Source organism: Dendronephthya gigantea, unplaced genomic scaffold, assembly GCF_004324835.1.
Source record: "Dendronephthya gigantea isolate DGI-Jeju-01 unplaced genomic scaffold, DenGig_1.0 000031F, whole genome shotgun sequence".
NCBI lineage: Eukaryota > Metazoa > Cnidaria > Anthozoa > Malacalcyonacea > Nephtheidae > Dendronephthya > Dendronephthya gigantea.
The window spans coordinates 968,875-988,222 of NW_021163041.1; the positions used below are offsets into that span (position 1 = coordinate 968,875).

Sequence of the window (19,348 nt, forward strand, 5' to 3'; positions counted from 1 at the left end):
AGATGAACGGTTGCATAATCATACAACTCTGCGTAGGGGGGGGGGTGAACAAATCGTCGGCGCATGTCACAATACTGCGCATGTTCTTCAATGCTTTCATCAAGCCAGTTGGCCACACCTTTTTATCCAATATAAACACGCTTTACTGGGTGGCTTAACTGCATATTTTTGCATAAACGAGGGGGACTTCGTGAGTGGGGCTTTCTAAAATTCTGACCAGCCAGAGGGACTGTAATACCCAACCTCTACGACTTTGGACATATATTCTAGATTTGAACATTTTGGTTCTCTGTAAGCAGGCTAGCTGTTAATGTATGTAATCAATATAATTTATCATTTAGAAACTTCTTGCCAATCCCATCTATGAGGACAGTTGTCAAATTGTGGTTAACTGAACTTAAAGAAAAAGGGTAATATCAAATGTTTGGAAAAATTGTCCAAATGGAGATCATAAAAAGCATTACACAAAACAACAAATGCTTTAATAATTTTTAATCCCTTTTACACTTTTCCTTGATCATCACAATATTGTTACTAAGCTATTCAATCATTCCTGGTTACATGAATTCAGTTTATCAACAAAGTAGAAATTAGTCATCACCATCCAATGTGAGCTTGTCAAATTGGAATTCACCCAAGCCTTCGCCAACACGTTCAAGGTTGGTAATATGGTCTGACAATTCCTTGATGGCATCAGTCTGCTCATGCAAGTAATTGGCTTCAATAAAATCAGCCATCTAAAGATAAAAAGAAAATTTTAGCTGCATTTACTAATGTTAAAAAGGCATGAAAAATATTTGGAGGTTGAATTTTTCTCTCGCAGAGATTAGTGCCTCTAGGGTACAACAACAGACCTCATCATCCTTGTTGGTGACAGCAACTTCATGTAACTGGAACAATGCTTCATTCACGGTCTTTTCCAAAGATAATGCAGTCTTCATGGCATCCAGTCCACTTCCCCATTCATCTTTCTCTGGTTTCTAGTCAAATCAAACCCACACCAAATTGTCAGGTTCTCAAATAGCAATTTACCAAAAAATTAACAGAGTCAGACCGATCAAAATTTATCTCATTCTTCATAGTTAAAGCACAAAACACATTTTGGCTATATGGAACTCTAGGTTATTGGACTTTGATAAAAGCTTACGTTACGTAATTTTAAACATTGAACAATTATAATTTACGGTTTTATAATAAACCAATTTTTGTACTTTTTATACTACCTTTATGTCCTTCAAAACAATACGACCACCACGACGATTTTGAAACTGCATCAGCTAAATTAGAAATAAAATATAAAATAAATATGGCGTGCCAACGCGATGACGCAGTTAAAATTCAAACATGGACGATTCGTGTCGCAAGGAAAGCGTACCTTTTCAGCGTGTTCTCTTTCCTCATCAGAGGCTTTCTTGAAGTATTTGTGAAATCCTTTCAATGCAACGTCGTCACGGTCAAAATGGTAGGCCTATAACAAAGAAATGTTAGTGAAATCAAACGTGTTTCAAACCTTTCGGAATCGAATGTTGTTTCTTACCACGGACAAATACACATAGCTTGCATACAACTCCAAGTTGATTTGCTTGTTGACTTCTGCTTCGCTGCAAGAATGGTAATTTTGGCGACACCTGGCAAGCATTTTCAAAGCAATTTCAAGGGTTTAAATTAATAATATCAAAGTTTCTTCGAAATAGCAGAATTGTCTCGTTCAAACACTGTTGAAGCAAAAACAATATCCGACTAGAATGATAAATTTTGGAAGAGAAGGCGATGTAACCCGCTTTTTAACAGCCGTGACACGTGATCAAAGCAACTCAAGTCACGTGTTCAATCTGGCTTCTGATTGGTTATAATTTTCAGAGCGATGATCTGGTGATTATCTCATGATCATGACACATGCGCACATTCCATGCATCACAGTTACCGGTATGCAACTTATGCAAGATTTGTGCCAAGACGAATGATCATGAATCAGCAATCACAGCATCCATATTCTGTGTAAAAAGGACGTCTGTGTAAAGAGGATCGGAAGTGGGAAAAAAAATTAAAATGCAGATAGAAGTTTAAAAATATCAAAAATAATTATATTTATTTCTATATTGTAATAATGATATAATAAACCAGCTTTGTATCTACCGGCATTGTGGAAACGCAATGAATCGACGAGATATAGCAATATTCTTATCGTATTACTAGGCAAGTTATTCTGAGTGAAAAAAGAGTTGCCCAGTATGAATGTGCAGTCACCATAGTTACGAACGCCAGACACACCTAACGATGAAAAACGGACGACTTTCACAAATACAGTAACTAATCAAATTATTTTTTTTTAACTTTTTCCGTCCGTATTTTGTAATTTAGGCCTACTCCATAAGACTAGTCAGTATATATTATATTCGACCTCGCCAGCCAGGCTTTTCTATCTACACTATGTTGTTGCCAAACATGCGATAATGCCATTGCAAGAAAAAGTGATAATCCAAGATGACGTAAAGCCCGTTCTGCGCATATCTTCTCCTCATAACAAACCGGCTAAGCACTCGTCGCGTCATGACAATTGGAGTATTATTGATTACCAATTTGTCTTGTTTTGAAAGTGCTATTAAGATCCAAAGGTGGAGGTGCAACTTTTGGAATGTTGCTTACAGGGGCGTGGCGGGGGGGGGAGGGGTGGTGTGCGTGACACCGCCTAATTATTGACGATGTTTTCCAAACGGTTTGTTATAAATGGTCAGCTCAGATCATATGCTTTGGACACTTGACACGATTTCATGGCGAAAAAGATTTATTTAAGAGTCAATTAAATTTTAAACTTTATTAACACTTAACAGATCGATAATTTGCTAATTATCCCTAACGTAAATTAACTAATTGCCAATTTAGTTAATATGTTATTTATCCCCTACAATGATTGTTGCAATGTATATCTACTAAAAAATAACAAAACAAATCAACTATGTTCTAGACTTGCACTCTTGTCGGCCACAGGCACCACCAAGAGTCAACTGATCAAACTGAAACTCTCCCAAGGGAGAGTCGATTTTCCGTAAGATATGAACGTAATTGGATATTTCTTTGATACTGTCCACTTGTTCGCCAAGAAAGTTTGATTCTAAGAAGTCAAGGAACTGAAACGAAATTTATTATGAATTAAACAATCTCATCGTGTGAAATGTTGATAGTGACAATAACCGCCTTAATTTTTTATATAGTTATTTGGCGTCTGTGGTAGTTTATGTCCCCCAAACACAGAATGTACCGTGATTTGATTAAAATCTGGGTATAGGAAGTCAAAATTGTGCAAAACCATGCAAAACTATACCTAAACTTAGTAAGATTCTGGTGCACCTAGGACCTAACCTGTGACTCCGCTTTTTCCTCTCCAAGGGAATGTAAATTGATTAGATGTTCGTTGATCAATTGTTCCAAACGAAGCGCTGATTTCATTGCCTCTGTCCCATTTCCCCAATATCCATCGTTGCAAGGACTCTAAATATGATGAAAAAATCAGGTGCCGTTTGATTCCTCTTATCACATTCACGTTCAATGAAACAATTTTAGATCATTTTTCGAGTAGGCTAATTTTTAGCATACTCGAATGAGAATACATGATTTAGTCTTGGATCATTCAAAGCCGGTTGGCACTCCAAACTTTAAATATTGAGCGCGCAAAAAATGCCTCTTTAAAAAGCAATAGTAGCAATTCCGTAAGCATATGTTTAGGCAAATTTGTCCATCTAAAGTCAAAATATATCAATAAAAGTAAAAAGAAACTGCCCGTTCCTTGCAGAGCGTGAGGCAACTGAACAATCGATTTTATACGAACAAGTGTTTGCTGGTGGCATTTCTCGTTAAATTAATCGTGTTTTCTCCATTTCTGGCAATTTTTTCAACTAGCTAGTACTGTTTAAACAGGTCGAATTTTACATACAGGAATACTGTTCAGCCGAATTTTTCCTCCACGTTTATTTTGGTATTTCATAAACTACAAAATAAAGTGAATTAAAAGTGCAGTGTCAAATAGAAGAGAAAGGAATAAAGAAAAATGAATCACAGGCCAAGACAACTAACCAGTAGCGTAACTAGAACGATAATTGAGGGGGATATGTGTTTACTCATATATTTAGTTTTGCCCGACGGATTTCTTTTGTAATTGAAATATATGAATACCCCCCCCCCCCCATTATCATTCCTTAGTCACGCCCCTACAACTACAACATCATACAGCACACATAACAAAAGAAAACACATGTACGCTGACATAAAACACAACCGATGAAACATATTTACACTGCGAAAGGTTAGCTTTAAGTCAATTGTTATAGAATCTTACGATTTGCGCATGTTCGTGTTCCTCCTCTGCCATTTCCTTGAAAAACTTGCTAAATCCTGGCAGGTAATACTCATCTTGGTCAAAATGATATGACTAAACGTAGTAAAATTAAAAACAGTTTTAAACCAATATATTGTCTTCAGGGCCGTCCTCAGGATATTTTACAGGGGGGTGTAAGGTAATCTAAACCAACTGATCCACGGACTTGTACCGATTACACTCTGGATGAAACTTTGTCAAGTTTATATTGGATCGGTCCATAGTGTCAACAGTATGTTTGTCTGCCGACTAAAATAGCAATTTTACCGACTAAACCTAAGAATAAACTTTCTGGGGGGGTGTGACACCCCCCTACACCCCCCCGTAGCTCCGGGCCTGATTGTCTTGTGCACCCATTTGCTTATTACATATAGGCACGCTTTTAAACTTGTAAGTAGTGTTTGCAATTGGTCACTATAGTTAGTTGTTAGCTACGGATTTTCAGGGCTTCAAGCTTTTTGTCATCATGGCGCTTACCATTGACAAGTATGTATAATGAGCAGAAAGTTCATAATTGATTTGTTCATTCACACCACTTTCCAACTCGCTGTCAAATATTGGTCCTAACGTGAACGAAACAGACAAAGTTGTAAGTAAGCTTATAAAAGCAATGCACAATGATGTCAGAAGATCAATTGTTCTGATAATGATATGAAACGTGAGTTGTCAATGTGGACGTAGCCTTCATTTCTCCTTAATTGTCGACCATTAATATATCCTATTTAATCGCTTCTATATACCGTGAACAGCAAACTCAAACAATTTATGAAGGGAACAAGCTCAATTAGGCTTCGCGTAACCGCATTCCTTTTTTCAATTTGGGATAACAAAATATTTGCGTGTATATAATATATAAGAACCAGAGACACAGAAAAAAACAACAACAAACCAAGAGTCTTGCCGGTCGCAGAATCATACCTCCAATTATCCTCCTGAAATGGAAATATGGTAGTTATAGAGTATTATTAATCGTTAAAAACTGTCTTTATAAACACGTTATGGTTAGGTGTGTCTAAGTCGTAAAATGAGAACACGACATAGATTAAGGATTTTTAATGATTCGAGTTTAATTCCTATTGCTCAATTCTTGAAATATATGTAACGCCCTTCGAGAAAATGTATCTTTAGGCTTACAAGGGAGGCGTGTTCAGTTCATCCCCAAGCTTATTAGGATGGTGAATGACAACATGGCGGAAGAAGAAGTGATCGGCTCCCCAGTTTACTCACAACTATAAATATCTTTATATACGTACTGCTTTTACAGCTTGTGGGAAACAGTCGTTGGTGGTCGACCCATTAGTCGATACAGCTGAACAGACTGAACTCACAAAATGAATGCATCCAACACAAAATAAAACTACGAGTTTAAGAGGCATCTTTCTGTTACCTTGTTACTAAACTGAAACTATAAAAATAAAATCATCACAATATCACTCTTGTAATACTGAAGTGAAACATTTTCAGTTGTAACCTTTGTTTTTTCCTCGGGCACTGACTAATTTTCTCAGTTTATTTGTAAGGAGAGGGTACTTTCAACAATATTATTTCAGGATGATCCAGCAAATGAACCCGATAATACGTGTCATACTATGCACTGTGTTACATCAGTTGAAAAGGAAGGAATTAAGGCTAAGATTCAGTTGGTATATTGATTTCTCCGGGAAGACAATTTTTCCGACACTCCGACTACAGGGTCGCTAAAGCTTCAGAAGTAAGGGTATAAGTTTCAGAGATAACCAATAACCAAAGATATAACCAGGCAAATACTGAAGCAATACACCTAGATATGAAATGTAAAGATACTTCACATGGACAAAACTGATCTGCAGCATCATCGGTTTATAAGCCCTTTTACCAACAAATGCACTTAATTAAACACGAAATGATGAATTAGTGCAGTTTCGCAATGCTCATTGACGTATGACTGCGGTGTATAAACAGTGCTAGACATGTAAACAGTTCTCAATATATGCAATTTAATGGTTTCTTGTCTATAAATACGGATAAGCAAAAATGCCGGATACTTCAAATTACGTTAAAACATCTCGTGCAGGTATATCATCCTGTTAAATCTCTCCGCGTTTGGATTTTCTCTTACCAATGATTTTGATATCTTACCAATAAAATTTGTAATGGCTCATTTTTTTCAAACCCACACATATTGAACACATACTTCACGTGAGTCTATATCAGTATATATTGTTGCATTGACTCAAGTTTAGACCCTTTCATCCCTTTAATAGAGGAAAATAGTCTTGGAATTGGTCTACCTTCCCCAACATTGTGTACCAACCCCCTTCCCTGTTAACGCAATAATTAGAGGACGGTATTAATTTCGTAAATTGAACAGATATCGATCTCATGCTACATGCATTCTCGCAATCAATAGTCACTTCTCGTCTTCATAAGTAACCTTCTAATCATGCAATCAGATACAAAACATCATCAATTGATGTTGGTATTCAACATTAGACTAAATGATATAAATATTTAAAATTCAGCTAAATTAACTTAATTTAATCACTTCTCGTCTTCACAACCTTCTAATCATGTAATCAGATATAAAACATCATCAATTGATGTTGGTATTCAACATTACACAAAATGATAAAAATATTTAAAACCCAGCTAAATTAACTAAGTTGACACGCAGGCGATCCTCTATAGCAAAACAATCCAAATCATACAGCTATAGTCTACAGACTTATGTTACTCAATGTAAACATACATTTCATAATAGCTTACCTATCTTGAGAAAACGAAAAAAATTATATTCTGATATTCTAACAGCCACTGCTGCTGAGAATTCAAGAAGTTAGAAAAGTAAATTGGTTCTCACAAATTCTCACAGTATTTGACAATGCCATCGTTTTTGTCACGTGAGTGCCAATAAGTGCCGATCACATCAGGAAATAACCAATCAGAGCACTGGTTTCTTTAGTTCAATGCAAATGTTTGCTTATTCGTTGTATCTCTGTGATCGCAAAGAGTGACCTTATTAGTTGCTTCATGATCAGTGTTTGAAATTAAACATCCTGACTCAAAAATAGTTCCTGATGATTGCTCAAAAGTAGGGCTGACTATAATATACACAGTGTAGGCAGTCTCGATTTTGGTGTTACCTCCTTAAGATAGTCTTGTAAAGGTTTTGTGATCATAGTAAATGCAAATAGTGATTGAAAAAGCATGTGTTTGGGAGAATTTGAAGTTAAAACGGCTCCATCGTGTACAAACCTTTGACACATTGCTCATTGATATTTGAGCAGTACGGCCACAGATTACGTATATATGATCCATCTTTCTTCTAAGGTACGGTCGAGTGATATAACGAGGTAACGCCATTACATGATTGCTCCTTCATGAAAAAACATAATACCGCCGAGATGAACGAAAGGGTAGAACTTCGGGTAGAACAAAGATTTAACTCACTTTTTACACCATGTCTTCAATAAGAATGATTACTTTCGGGTGAATGCGTTTTGATTTATTGTTGGTCACAAGATGTCGAAAGTTTAAAATCTCAGACAATTCCAGCTCCAGGATATTCAGACTAAACGTTTAGTAACTTAAACCACGAAAAGTAGTACTTTCGTCTTAGTTCCAGTAGGCAGAATTTTTAATCAACGTCAGTTTCTAGACACCCGTCAATATTTCCTGTGGCTCACAAACAAATATAATTATGTTATCATAAGGCAATTTCTGATATCTTAACAGAAATTATGTAGGAGAACGAATTAAAAAATCTAAGCGGATAAGGTTTTTTAGTCATGAATTGCGTCGCATTTTCCACAGAAATTTACTTCTACAAAATTTAGTATACCCTTGTTGAAAAGAACGATCAGTTCTAAATGAATTTTTTTTAAATAGTGTCCATTTTCCATTTAGTCTTTGTTTGTTGGCAACATGGAAAGTGACGGGTATCTGATCGTTAAATGCCTTCTTAGAAAGTAATGAGTTCATCAGTTCATCGAACGACGTTAAGAAAGCAAGATGTTTAAAATGTCAATGCGAATGATGATTGTTATGACCATTTTTTCTATTCTAACTCGCGAAGTTCAGTGGTGAGCATGCATAAAATTTTTTTCTTTTAAAATAAGACTTCCATTAATCCGTGTTGTAACGAAAGGGATGGCTTCTTAATTCGTTTTTTTTTGAGCTTCAGAGTTCCCGGTATTAGAACTAATAAAACACAATGGGTTTCTGGCTAAGACTCCAAAGGATATCAGCCAACAATATAACAGGCATCAGAATTTAAAGTATGCCTCCTCTGGGCAAAATTAACTTTGACTGACAACCTGATGTTTAGTTCGCAACTTATCATAATACTGGAATGTTGCAGCTAAATTTGTACACTAAAAGGAACATACATCGTTTCTAACTTCACTTCACTACTTAAATGTTTTTTTACTTTTCTAAGGATGGAAGCAGCAATCCTTCCAACAAATAACCTCAGCAAAAGAAGTCCATCACCTGCCGTTGAAAATGTTTCATTAAACCAAGAAAGCAAAACGTTTGGTAACTGAGTGCATGCATGTCGAATTGAACTGCAATTAAGTGTGGTCTCATGTATGTCTATTATGCTAGACGGGGATTTAAAAGAAACTGAAGATTATTCAAACTCAGAAAGAGAAGACGACGAAACTAATGGTAGGTGGCCAAAGAGGTTTATATAAAAGATATATATAGTTAAAACTCAGCGAGACTGGTGCAACTTGTGTCACTTAAAATCTTAGAAAAAGATTCTAATGAAAAATTTGAAGATTTTCCAAACTCGAAAACAGAAGAAGACGAAACCACTGGTAAGTAAAGCACAGAATAATTCAAATATAACTCTTACCAGCTTTGAGACCTATAACACATAAAAGGAATTCAGTGAGACCGGTCGAAGTTGTAACACTTTAAATCGTAGAAGAGGATTGCAAAGATGAATTGGAAGATTCTCCAATCCCAGAAAAAGAAGAACACGAATCTACTGGTGAGTTGACAAATATCTAAATCAGTCACAACTCTTAGCTTCCAGGCACGTATAAAAAATATAATCAGGATTCAGTGAGACTAACGCAAGTTGCATCACTTTAAATAATTAAATTGTAGATGAGGATTTGGGGAAAAAATCTGGATTCTCAAAACTCAGAAACAGAAGACAAATCTACTGTTAAACTGCCGGCCAAATTAAATCAATCAAACATATTTAAAACAAAATAAGAACTCTGTAAAACTAATGCAAGTTTGAAGTAATGCAAGCATTTTACTTTGAATCCTAGTAGGGGGTTCTAAAGAAAAACTGGAAAATTCAGAAACAGAAGAAGACGGACCTACTGGTGAGTGGCCGGCCTATCAAAATCAACTAAAAATCTTACAGTCCTGCTGGCTTCTAAGTATACAAAATAAGACTGATGCAAATTGTGTCCATTTGAATTGTAGGAGGGGATTCTAAAGAAAAACTGGAAGATACTGCAATCTCAGAATCAGAAGAGGACGAACATAGTGGTAAGGGTCCAAAGATCCAAATCAACCAAAGAACTCTTCCCGGCTTCGAAACTTATATAAACAACATCAGGATTCAGTGAAACTAACGCAAATTATATAACTTTGAATTGTAGATAAGGATTGTGGAGAAAAACTGGAAGATCCCCCAAATTCAGAAGACGACGAAACTACTGGTAAGTTGTCAAAGATCCTGGTAAGTTGTCAAAAATTCAAATCTAAGTTGTCAAAGACCATTATGAAACTCAGGATTCAGTGAGACTAATGCAAGTTGTATCACTTTAAATTGTAGAAGGCGATTCGGAAAAAGACGAACCTTCTGGTAAGTTCTCGAAATCAGTGAGAACTCCTACCGCCTTTGAGACCTTAATAAAACATAACCAGGACTGTTACTTTAAATCGTAGACGGGGATTCTCCAAACTCAGAAACAGAAGACGACAAACCTACTGGTGAGTAACCCAAAATAAATCAACCAGAATTCGTACTGGCTTCAAAACCTGTAACACATAATCAGGATCGAGTAGAAAGTTGTGTCACCTTAAATTGTAGAAGAGGACTATAAAACATAACCTGGTTTCAGTGAGACTAACACAATTTGTGTCACTGTAAATCCTAGGGGATGTTATTCTCCAAAAATTATTCTCCAAATCCAAAGTCAGAATCAGAAGAACCTACTGGTGGGAGGCCTTCGTACAACCGGGCCTTGAACTATAGTTTAATTCGACATGCACTTACCAAACGTCTTACTTTTTTGTTCAATGAAATTAAAGATTCGGAAGTAGAATTGAAAGATTCATCCAACGCAGAAAAAGAAGACGAACCAATTGGTAACATTAAATTAAACAGAACTCTTACCAGTTTCAAGACTTACAAAACATAATCAGAATTATTCTGACTATGAAAGACTGACGCAAGTCGTTTCACTTTATTTCCTAGAAGAAGAATTGGAAGAGGAATTGAAAGATTCTCCAAACTCAGAAAATGGAGAAGACGAACCTATTGGTGAGATAAGTCAATCAGAACTCTCTTTCCAGCTTTTCGCTTGCAAAATATAATCAGGATTACTCTGTAAGACTGATGCATCACTTTTTATTTAGAAGAGGATTCCGAAGAAGAATTGGAAGAAGAATTGGAGGATTCGCCAAACTCAGAAAAAGAAGAAGACGAACCAACTGGTGAGATTAACTCAAACATAACTTTTACCAGTTTCACGATTTACAAAAATACAGTTAGCATTATTCAACAAAGACTGACGCAAGTCGGATCACTCTAAATCCTAGAAGAAGAATTGGAAGAAGAATTGGAAGATTCACCAAACTCAGAAAATGAACCAACTGGTGAGATTAAATCAAACATAACTTTTACCAGTTTCACGATTTACCAAAATACAGTTTGCATTATTCGTCTAAGACTGACGCAAGTCGGAACACTCTAAATCCTAGAAGAAGAATTTGAAGAAGAATTGGAAGATTCTCCGAACTCAGAAACAGAGGAATCTACCAGTAAGAGATCAAAGATCCAAATCAAACAGAAAGAGGATTCTAGAAAAGAATTGGAAGACCCAAAGTCAGAAACGGAGGAAGACGAACCATCTGGTCAGTAGTTTGACAGGTTTAATTTTACCTAAACAATTACCGATGGCATTTCGAAATTACAAATCACTTTATATCTTAGTAGAGAATTCGACGATAAAATAAAACATTCCCGACTATAAAAAACAAAAGGAATCTCTAGTAATGGCTGTCCAGAATAAATCCACTTCAACAACTCTTATAATAAATCTATCAAAATTGTCAAAATAATAACGTTATTAACATTTTGCTGCCCCAAATCCTTTATTATTTCATGGTCTGTTTTTCTTTGCGCCCTCGCTGAAAAATATTGTAATTAAAGAGTGTATGGCTTCGATTACTTGAATTCGTTTAAATGTGATGATAAAATTAAAATACAATCAATATTCGCATCAACAAATTTTTAAAGGCGAGTAAACGAAAACAGCGCAGTTTCACTTAATCACTTTAGATAAAATCGTAAATGTAATCAACTCGTGCTAATTTAGTTACGTTAATGAAGCCCATAAATGCTTGTTGTATAATGAATATTCCCCAAAAAATGCGTAAAATGGTCTACAACTCGGTGTCTTTGCCACCACCTAAGACCAACTTATCAAATTGAAACTCTCCCAAGGGAGTGCCGATTCTCTTCAAGGTATAGTAATAGTCGGATATTTGCTTGATGCTGTCCACTTGTTCGCCCAGGAAATTTGTTTCCAAGAAATCTTGGAACTAAAAATTGAAAGAAATTTTCTTAAAATTAGGTTATTATATGTAACAACGCGAGGTGTTCTAATGTTGCTTACTAACTTACTTTGTGAAATTGGAAAGGATAGAGCTTATATCTTGTCAATGCGAGGAGGGTAACAGTGATAACTGATAATCGAATCTACTCTACATTTTGTTTAACCTAAGACATTAATTTGGGGTACATTGGGCGTACAAGTGTATTGGATATTCATAGAAATTTTTAAATGTAACTAAATTGATTTAAAAAAATATAGTGGAGCTATGCGAGCGCCTTGGCTCGCAGGCTACAGACCTTCATTGTGATACAAATTGCTCTCCTTTATAAAGTTTTGCGCAAGAGCTGCAATTATTTGTAAAAGCTCAATTGGATGTGCAAGATATAGGTTCGGCCTGCGAATACAAAGCATTCACAGTCAAGAGTAGTGTTGAATTTAGGCCTTACGTAAATGTTTTAAATCATAAATGGTTAAGATGTTACAGCGTCGTTATAGAAAAAACACCAAATCATTTCTAACCTGAGCATCGTCTTTTTCGTGTGCCTTATTGTGTAGATCTTGTAGACTGTGGTCGATAAACTGTTCCATTTGGAGAGCTGCTTTCATTGCCTCAGCGCCATTTTTCCATTTTTCATCGTCGCAATTTCCCAATTTTTTATCTTCGCTATTTTCCAATTTTTCATCTTCGACATTTCCCAATTTTTCATCTTTGCCCTTCCCCAATTTTTCATCTTCGCAACAAGGTTTCTAAATGTAATAGACATATCAAGTCTCTGCTTATTTATGTTTCCCCATCTTTATACCATTGGCATTTTACTTTACTCTTGGAATTGCTGACAGTGCCACTGAAAGTTCGATATATTCATTTCAGAAGAACAAGTACAGGGTATATTTGAAGCCAGTTCTTCAACAGCAAAACTGATGGCTTTAACTTACTGGAATGCTGCCCAAACGAATTTGTCCTCCACGTTTGTTTTGGTATTTCATAAACTAAAAAAAAAAATGAGATCTAAATTAAAGGAGGAGTACGAAAAATCTCAACTCTTCCACTTCATCGTTTATTTTTTCAATTTCGAGAATGCTTCAACATTTTCAAATAATATTCTTGAACGTTTGCATGGTTGACAATCGATAAGTAATTAAGCTTGTAGGTACACCACGTAAGTATATATTACTGCAAAGCTTTCGGTCGGTTAACCCGGGAAACGTCGAGAAGTGCTTTGTCTATTTTAGGCAGTTGTTATATCACATTTGATGCTAAGTTTGAAGACGCTGCCACGCTGCTCCCTGGTTATGATCAAATAACAGTAAGAACTAAGCATAAATACATCCAAAATACAATCTTACCATTTGCGCATGCTCATGTTCTTCCTCGGCCATTTTCTTAAAGTACTTACTAAATCCAGGCAGATAATATTTGTATTGATCAAAATGGTATGACTATAGGGAAAAAAACACACGAACGGTTAAAAAAATCACTATCCGGTGGATAGCGCTATCCGGCTTTCATACAACTGGCCCCATGCAGATCCCTCGAGAAAATTCTCAATGACAATATTATTTACAAGATGTTCTTCACTTGCGTTCTCCAACTATTTCTACTTACCATTGACAAGTAGGTATAATGAGCAGAAAGTTCATAATTTATCTGTCTGTTCACACCACATTCTAATTCTGCGTCAAACTTAGGTCCTATATCTAATAAAGAAAACGAATTCAGGACTTATTTAAAAAAAGAGGGGAGTTAACGTTTCACTGTTCAAGTTTATACGTTTAAGACCAGGAGCAGCCCTGTGCCCTTTGCTACCAGGCAACATCCGATCATCGACCGAACAGGACAACGAATTTCAGATACCAGTTGTGATATCCGACGGATATTTTTCCGTTAAACACTTTAACGTTTTTCGTCTAAGTGCTAGTTAAAATACGAGCGGCCGATCTGCATGCATGGGTGCCTATGTACAATGGCGAAAGCGTAGCACGAGTCATTGTAAATTACATACAGACCGGTCATTTTCATAAGACCTTTATAGAGAATTAGCTACAGATGTATACATGTGACCAAAATACTGCGCATTGATTGGAAGTTAGACTAATTAATTATTGGTGATTTCATAACTGAAGTTATTAGTCTTAGTAACAATTAACAAATAAAGTTGAAAAATGAAAATTGACACTCGAATATGATATAGCATGATGGGAAAAAGTTAATCATGAGCAGCAGACGTCCATAATTCATTGAATCTCACAAACCTTTAGCGTCCTTTTTTGTCCCCTGAAATGAAATAGATTTTACTTCTCAACGGATAGGAAAGGGGCGGGGGGTAGATAGGTCGAGATAAGAAGTCATGCAACTTTCTTAACTTAATCTTGCCATAGCTTGCTTTGTGACCGACCCAATTGTGAAACGCGGCAAAAAATTATTTTTCTCTATTTTTTAAGAAGGCAATAAGCATTTACAATATACGGATTTTTGTTAACCCTCTAATTTCTCAAGATATTTGACGGCGGCGGAAGTCTTAATGAAAATTTCCAACAAGACAAAACAAGCTATACCCCTTTAATTTCACGATAGATATATAGATTATAGATATACATTCGTTCATAGTCAGTAGCTGTAATTTTCGGAAATTATTTTCTACCAATTATTACTACATCATAACATACTTCTATAAAACAGTTGGTGCAATTGTTGATTGAACAATTAGTGGTGTCTGCATCGACCATTTGAGAACATACAACGCATAGCAATACCACAAGTTTTTGAAACATGTTTAAGTCTAGATAACGAAAAAGATATGCAGTTAAAACAAATAAACAAGTAGTAGAATTGAAAGATTTGTTCTGCTGTAGCGATAAATGGACAGTGACTATTTTTTAAGGGTTTCGGGAACGCTTTTGACGGAAAGGGAAGGGAAATTGAACACAACCACCTAAGCGAGTCGTCAAAATTTTATACTTAGCACCAGACTTCAAGAAAGGGACGAAAAACGAACGAACCTATCATAATGTTCTTGTAGATTACTTATCGAAAATACATTTTGACTGTTTTGCCTCTGGATTCCATATAAAAACGTAACCCGTATTGAAATCGATGTTTTATTATGATGCTTGCATGCTAAACCCGCAGGTGCGTCAGCTTGTACCCAGGCGCTTTAGTAGAAAACATATAAAGTTGCATTCAGCTATTATATAGAGGTCCGCTGATAAGAAAGCGAGCGAGCGGGAGTGCTTGGGGTTTTTTTTGCCACAACGCGATCTGACTCGTTGTAATCCCTTAGCCTGGGGGCAAGCATATCGGTTGACATATAATACGTGAATTCCGGATGAAGCTACCCGCAGAATAGGATTAACCTCGCAAAATAAATACTTCAAAGGATATTTTATAGGATATTATGTTTTCAAACACGATATTATATCTTCAGTGCCTTTTAGACGAATAGGATCCAGCGTATCCTGTATTATACGCGTTGCTGCGAATTGATTTGTACTGTATTTCTTTTTGAACAAGAAACAATAAATCCCGTCGATATAGGCGCGCAACTGCGCAAGGACGATATTTATAAAAGTTCAAGGTCCGTCACCATGATCGAGAGTATACTCATGATTGCTTGGCGCTTATGTTCGTGCAAGGTTTTTGTTTGGCCACTATATATTATACTAATTAAGGCCAGAGCCTTGAAGTATCGATTTCGCAATGAGTTTCAGTATTGATTTGGTTTACATGCACCTTGCCACCTTATACTCGTCGATAAAAATCATAAAATGAATGCGCATATCATACGATATTTCAAATCAAGCAATGACTGAATGCTTATACAAGCGTAGCCTCAAATGTGAGCATGAGATTATTCAAAAAACATCGACCGTTAGATATGTTGAGTCAAAGATGAATATTGGCAAAAAATGAATTTTAAATAATCGGTATAGACTTAATATGACATACCATACCATGCCATGCCATGCTCACCTTTATCTTTAGGAAGTAGAAAGATCAATTGGATTCAAATACTGGTGTTCTATATAAGACTATAACAAACAAACCACCGTCACTAAATGATATAAGTTAAAAAATTTTCTATATCGTTTCGTTCAAACACTGTTGAAGCGTAAACACGATGAAATTTGGAAATTGTGCGATGGGTCGGTCTATTATACGGCTGTATCACGTGACATCAATTGTAATATTACCACTCTCGAAAAAAAATTAAGGTGGACAGATTGTGGCGTGAGCATATCAAATTTTTGAGGGGTCAGCCTTTTGGGCACTTAGTTATCAAAGGGCACTTTTTCTGATCGCTTCGAAAGTTTTCCGACAGAGACCCTTGCCTCACCAAGGTCCAAGGTCGGCTGATATCGTTTGTATGTCAGCCATAGCTGCTTTTTGAATACCGCAAAAAAAAAACAAAACAAACGTTTTGCAACTTTGTTCATCATAGGTGTAGAGTTTCGTTTTACGTCAAGGCCTCTGGGGCGTAAGCGTTCAATTATAATATTACCACTCTCGAAAAAAAATTAAGGTGGACAGATTGTGGCGTGAGCATATCAAATTTTTGAGGGGTCAGCCTTTTGGGCACTTAGTTATCAAAGGGCACTTTTTCTGATCGCTTCGAAAGTTTTCCGACAGAGACCCTTGCCTCACCAAGGTCCAAGGTCGGCTGATATCGTTTGTATGTCAGCCATAGCTGCTTTTTGAATACCGCAAAAACAAAAACAAAACAAACGTTTTGCAACTTTGTTCATCATAGGTGTAGAGTTTCGTTTTACGTCAAGGCCTCTGGGGCGTAAGCGTTCAATTATAATATTACCACTCTCGAAAAAAAATTAAGGTGGACAGATTGTGGCGTGAGCATATCAAATTTTTGAGGGGTCAGCCTTTTGGGCACTTAGTTATCAAAGGGCACTTTTTCTGATCGCTTCGAAAGTTCTCCGACAGAGACCCTTGCCTCACGGCCCTCACCAAGGTTCAAGCTCTCCTGTAAACAGAGAATATTATAAAGAAATATGGATGTTGCTCGGTCTACAGAAAAAAAAATGAGAGATCGAATCCCATGGTTTGTCGTTACCTGCAGTGTTAGCCTAATTAATAGCAATACGACTATACGAGTCTTAGACATAGATTTCCTAGAATTTCCTAGGTTATGTCACTTATGTGAACTATTGATTTGGCCAATCATAGGGCAATGTGGGCCACTAACCTGTATACTGAATGGACTAGTTGAGGTACTTATTTTGTTAAGAGTTCGTTGTCCTTGCTAAGTTACTACGTATACTTCACATACTAATTGCAGGTCTTTGCTCGTCCCGAATTTGCTCGCAAGTATGAACAACAAAATTTTAAGAAGTATTAACGCCATGAAAAAACCTATTGTTTCCATAGTTTGCACATTGTTTTCATTAATGTCATGAGCGTGGACCATATTGGTGAAAATTTAAAATAAAATGCCCGCCAATTTCATATCTGGCCTGATATGAACAGAGGAACTTTACGTTGACTAAAACATCTACACGAACAACGGTGGAAACATTTTTCAGTCAGTGACCTTGAGAGCCCATCCCATTTAAAACAGGTCTCTTGTCGAGAAATATAACCTGCATCATCAGTTGAAGCTATTGTATTCTTAAATATTGACAAATATGTATATCGGTGACAATGATGATGAAATATCCCTGAAAGAACATCTATTGCGTACAATAACAGGAAGTATGAAATTGCATGTTTTTTTTCAATATTTCGGTGGTGTTTTCTTACAAAGTTGCAAAGTCTTTTAACTTTACTCTAGGAGAGTTCCAGACGATATGAAGCAGACATTCCAACCTCAGCAAGTAAAAACTTTTCTAATGCACCAATCTCATGCATGCAATGCAAATGATACAATAAAAAAACACAAAAAAGTAAAAAAAGAGACAGAAAACCACTTCAAAATCAAGATCGTATCTCAGTCAAATATTCCAAGGTCGGCTGATATCGTTTGTATGGCAGCCAGAGCTGCTTTTTAAATACCGCAAAAACAAAAACAAAACAAACGTTTTGCCACTTTGTTCATCATAGGTGTAGAGTTTCGTTTTACGTCAAGGCCTCTGGGGCGTAAGCAATGAGTCAACACATACATCTTTATTAATTTATATATACGAATTTCAAAAAGTAATGAAGGCCTAACAATGTACACATGAGGAAATAGAAATCTAGTCCTATTCTAATGTAATATGTTACAGTATCGATAGAATACACGCCCCCCCCTGCGTTCTGGTTCAAAATCAACATCGAGATTCGAGCCACTAACCAAACGCATGCGGCATGCACGTGAGAATGTATTAGTTGCCACGTGTCACCAGAGCATTTTTGACCTTGGCATCCAGACTAACTCAGGTATGGAAAATAAAAAAATCAATTTGCGTGTGCGCACGAGTCCAGAGCCTCTCACGTCGATGCGCACCAACAAGCCATCAAACTGATTAAAGTATCAAGTCCGCAATGACAACAAGGCAAATACATGTTGACAACAAATAAAAGCCGATTTCATTTGAGGGCAGATTACTGCGCAAACATTTTTGTAAAGCACACCCTGGTTGCAGTAACCAAAATCATCACTTCAGAAAACTTTGGGAGCAGATATTGGAGATATCGATAAATAATACGGGATCTTCAAAGAGATCCTGATACTATTACACAGCAGTTTTCAATTGTGACCTTCCGATCAGGCGACTTATTTATAATGAGTCAACCTTCTTTAGTTTGAATACAAAATACGCCAGCCAAAAGACCCCAAATTACTTTATTGCCGGTATATAATTGCATTGCAATAAAGAAATTTTAAGCAAATATTGCGCAATTTGATTATGAATGAATAAATATGCACACTGACAATAAGGATGAAACGAATAAGTTAGACATTATCACTAGAGTAAACCCACGACGACCACAACGAAACCCAAATGAATGCGGTCGTTCAGGAAACATACCGACACTCTATCAATCATAAATACTTAATGGCATTTTAGCTCTAAAGTCAATGAAAAAACTGCCTACATACTGACTTGCCAACACGCAGTAATCAATCTAATAGCTTACCGATCTTTTAGACACAAACTTGAGATGATTTGAGCACAATACTTGTATTCTAACAGACCACTGCAGTTGAGAATACGAAACACTTTACCTAATGATGAATAAGGTCACATGAGTTCA

At 36.4% G+C, this 19,348-nt stretch overlaps 4 protein-coding genes across 6 annotated transcripts; 1 reads left to right on the forward strand and 3 right to left on the reverse strand.

Moving 5' to 3' along the window:
* Positions 1–460: 460 nt before the first annotated feature.
* LOC114524624 (soma ferritin-like) lies at positions 461–1,766 on the reverse strand. The gene is made up of 5 exons (XM_028545768.1): positions 1,538–1,766; positions 1,376–1,468; positions 1,224–1,277; positions 855–980; positions 461–737 (listed from the first exon to the last, which is right to left on the reverse strand). Exons 1-5 carry the CDS (start codon positions 1,637–1,639, stop codon positions 591–593), a joined length of 522 nt encoding a protein of 173 aa, XP_028401569.1. The 5' UTR covers positions 1,640–1,766; the 3' UTR covers positions 461–590.
* Positions 1,767–2,857: 1,091 nt separating this feature from the next.
* On the reverse strand, positions 2,858–6,532 carry LOC114524673 (soma ferritin-like). The gene is made up of 7 exons (XM_028545823.1): positions 6,491–6,532; positions 5,262–5,304; positions 4,850–4,935; positions 4,334–4,426; positions 3,932–3,985; positions 3,361–3,489; positions 2,858–3,128 (listed from the first exon to the last, which is right to left on the reverse strand). Exons 1-7 carry the CDS (start codon positions 6,530–6,532, stop codon positions 2,955–2,957), a joined length of 621 nt encoding a protein of 206 aa, XP_028401624.1. The 3' UTR covers positions 2,858–2,954.
* A 1,757-nt stretch (positions 6,533–8,289) lies between these two features.
* LOC114524621 (protein Ycf2-like) lies at positions 8,290–11,499 on the forward strand. Its single transcript, XM_028545762.1, has 14 exons — positions 8,290–8,433; positions 8,790–8,887; positions 8,957–9,019; positions 9,106–9,171; positions 9,637–9,693; positions 9,797–9,862; positions 9,976–10,035; positions 10,152–10,181; positions 10,265–10,309; positions 10,631–10,687; positions 10,797–10,862; positions 10,958–11,035; positions 11,141–11,197; positions 11,303–11,499. The coding sequence occupies exons 1-14, from the start codon at positions 8,363–8,365 to the stop codon at positions 11,461–11,463; spliced, it is 975 nt and encodes a 324-aa protein (XP_028401563.1). The 5' UTR covers positions 8,290–8,362; the 3' UTR covers positions 11,464–11,499.
* A 115-nt stretch (positions 11,500–11,614) lies between these two features.
* On the reverse strand, positions 11,615–19,340 carry LOC114524623 (soma ferritin-like). 3 transcript variants are annotated; one of them, XM_028545767.1, is made up of 9 exons: positions 19,232–19,340; positions 16,130–16,188; positions 14,827–14,939; positions 14,413–14,434; positions 13,766–13,857; positions 13,507–13,599; positions 13,096–13,149; positions 12,679–12,906; positions 11,615–12,145 (listed from the first exon to the last, which is right to left on the reverse strand). In XM_028545767.1, exons 3-9 carry the CDS (start codon positions 14,929–14,931, stop codon positions 11,987–11,989), a joined length of 753 nt encoding a protein of 250 aa, XP_028401568.1. In that variant the 5' UTR covers positions 14,932–14,939; positions 16,130–16,188; positions 19,232–19,340; the 3' UTR covers positions 11,615–11,986. The 3 variants fall into 3 exon arrangements, with proteins under 3 accessions (XP_028401568.1, XP_028401566.1, XP_028401565.1); XM_028545765.1 differs by having other exon boundaries at positions 16,130–16,178; positions 19,232–19,339; XM_028545764.1 differs by lacking the exon at positions 19,232–19,340 and having other exon boundaries at positions 16,130–16,319.
* Between the last annotated feature and the right edge of the window lie 8 nt (positions 19,341–19,348).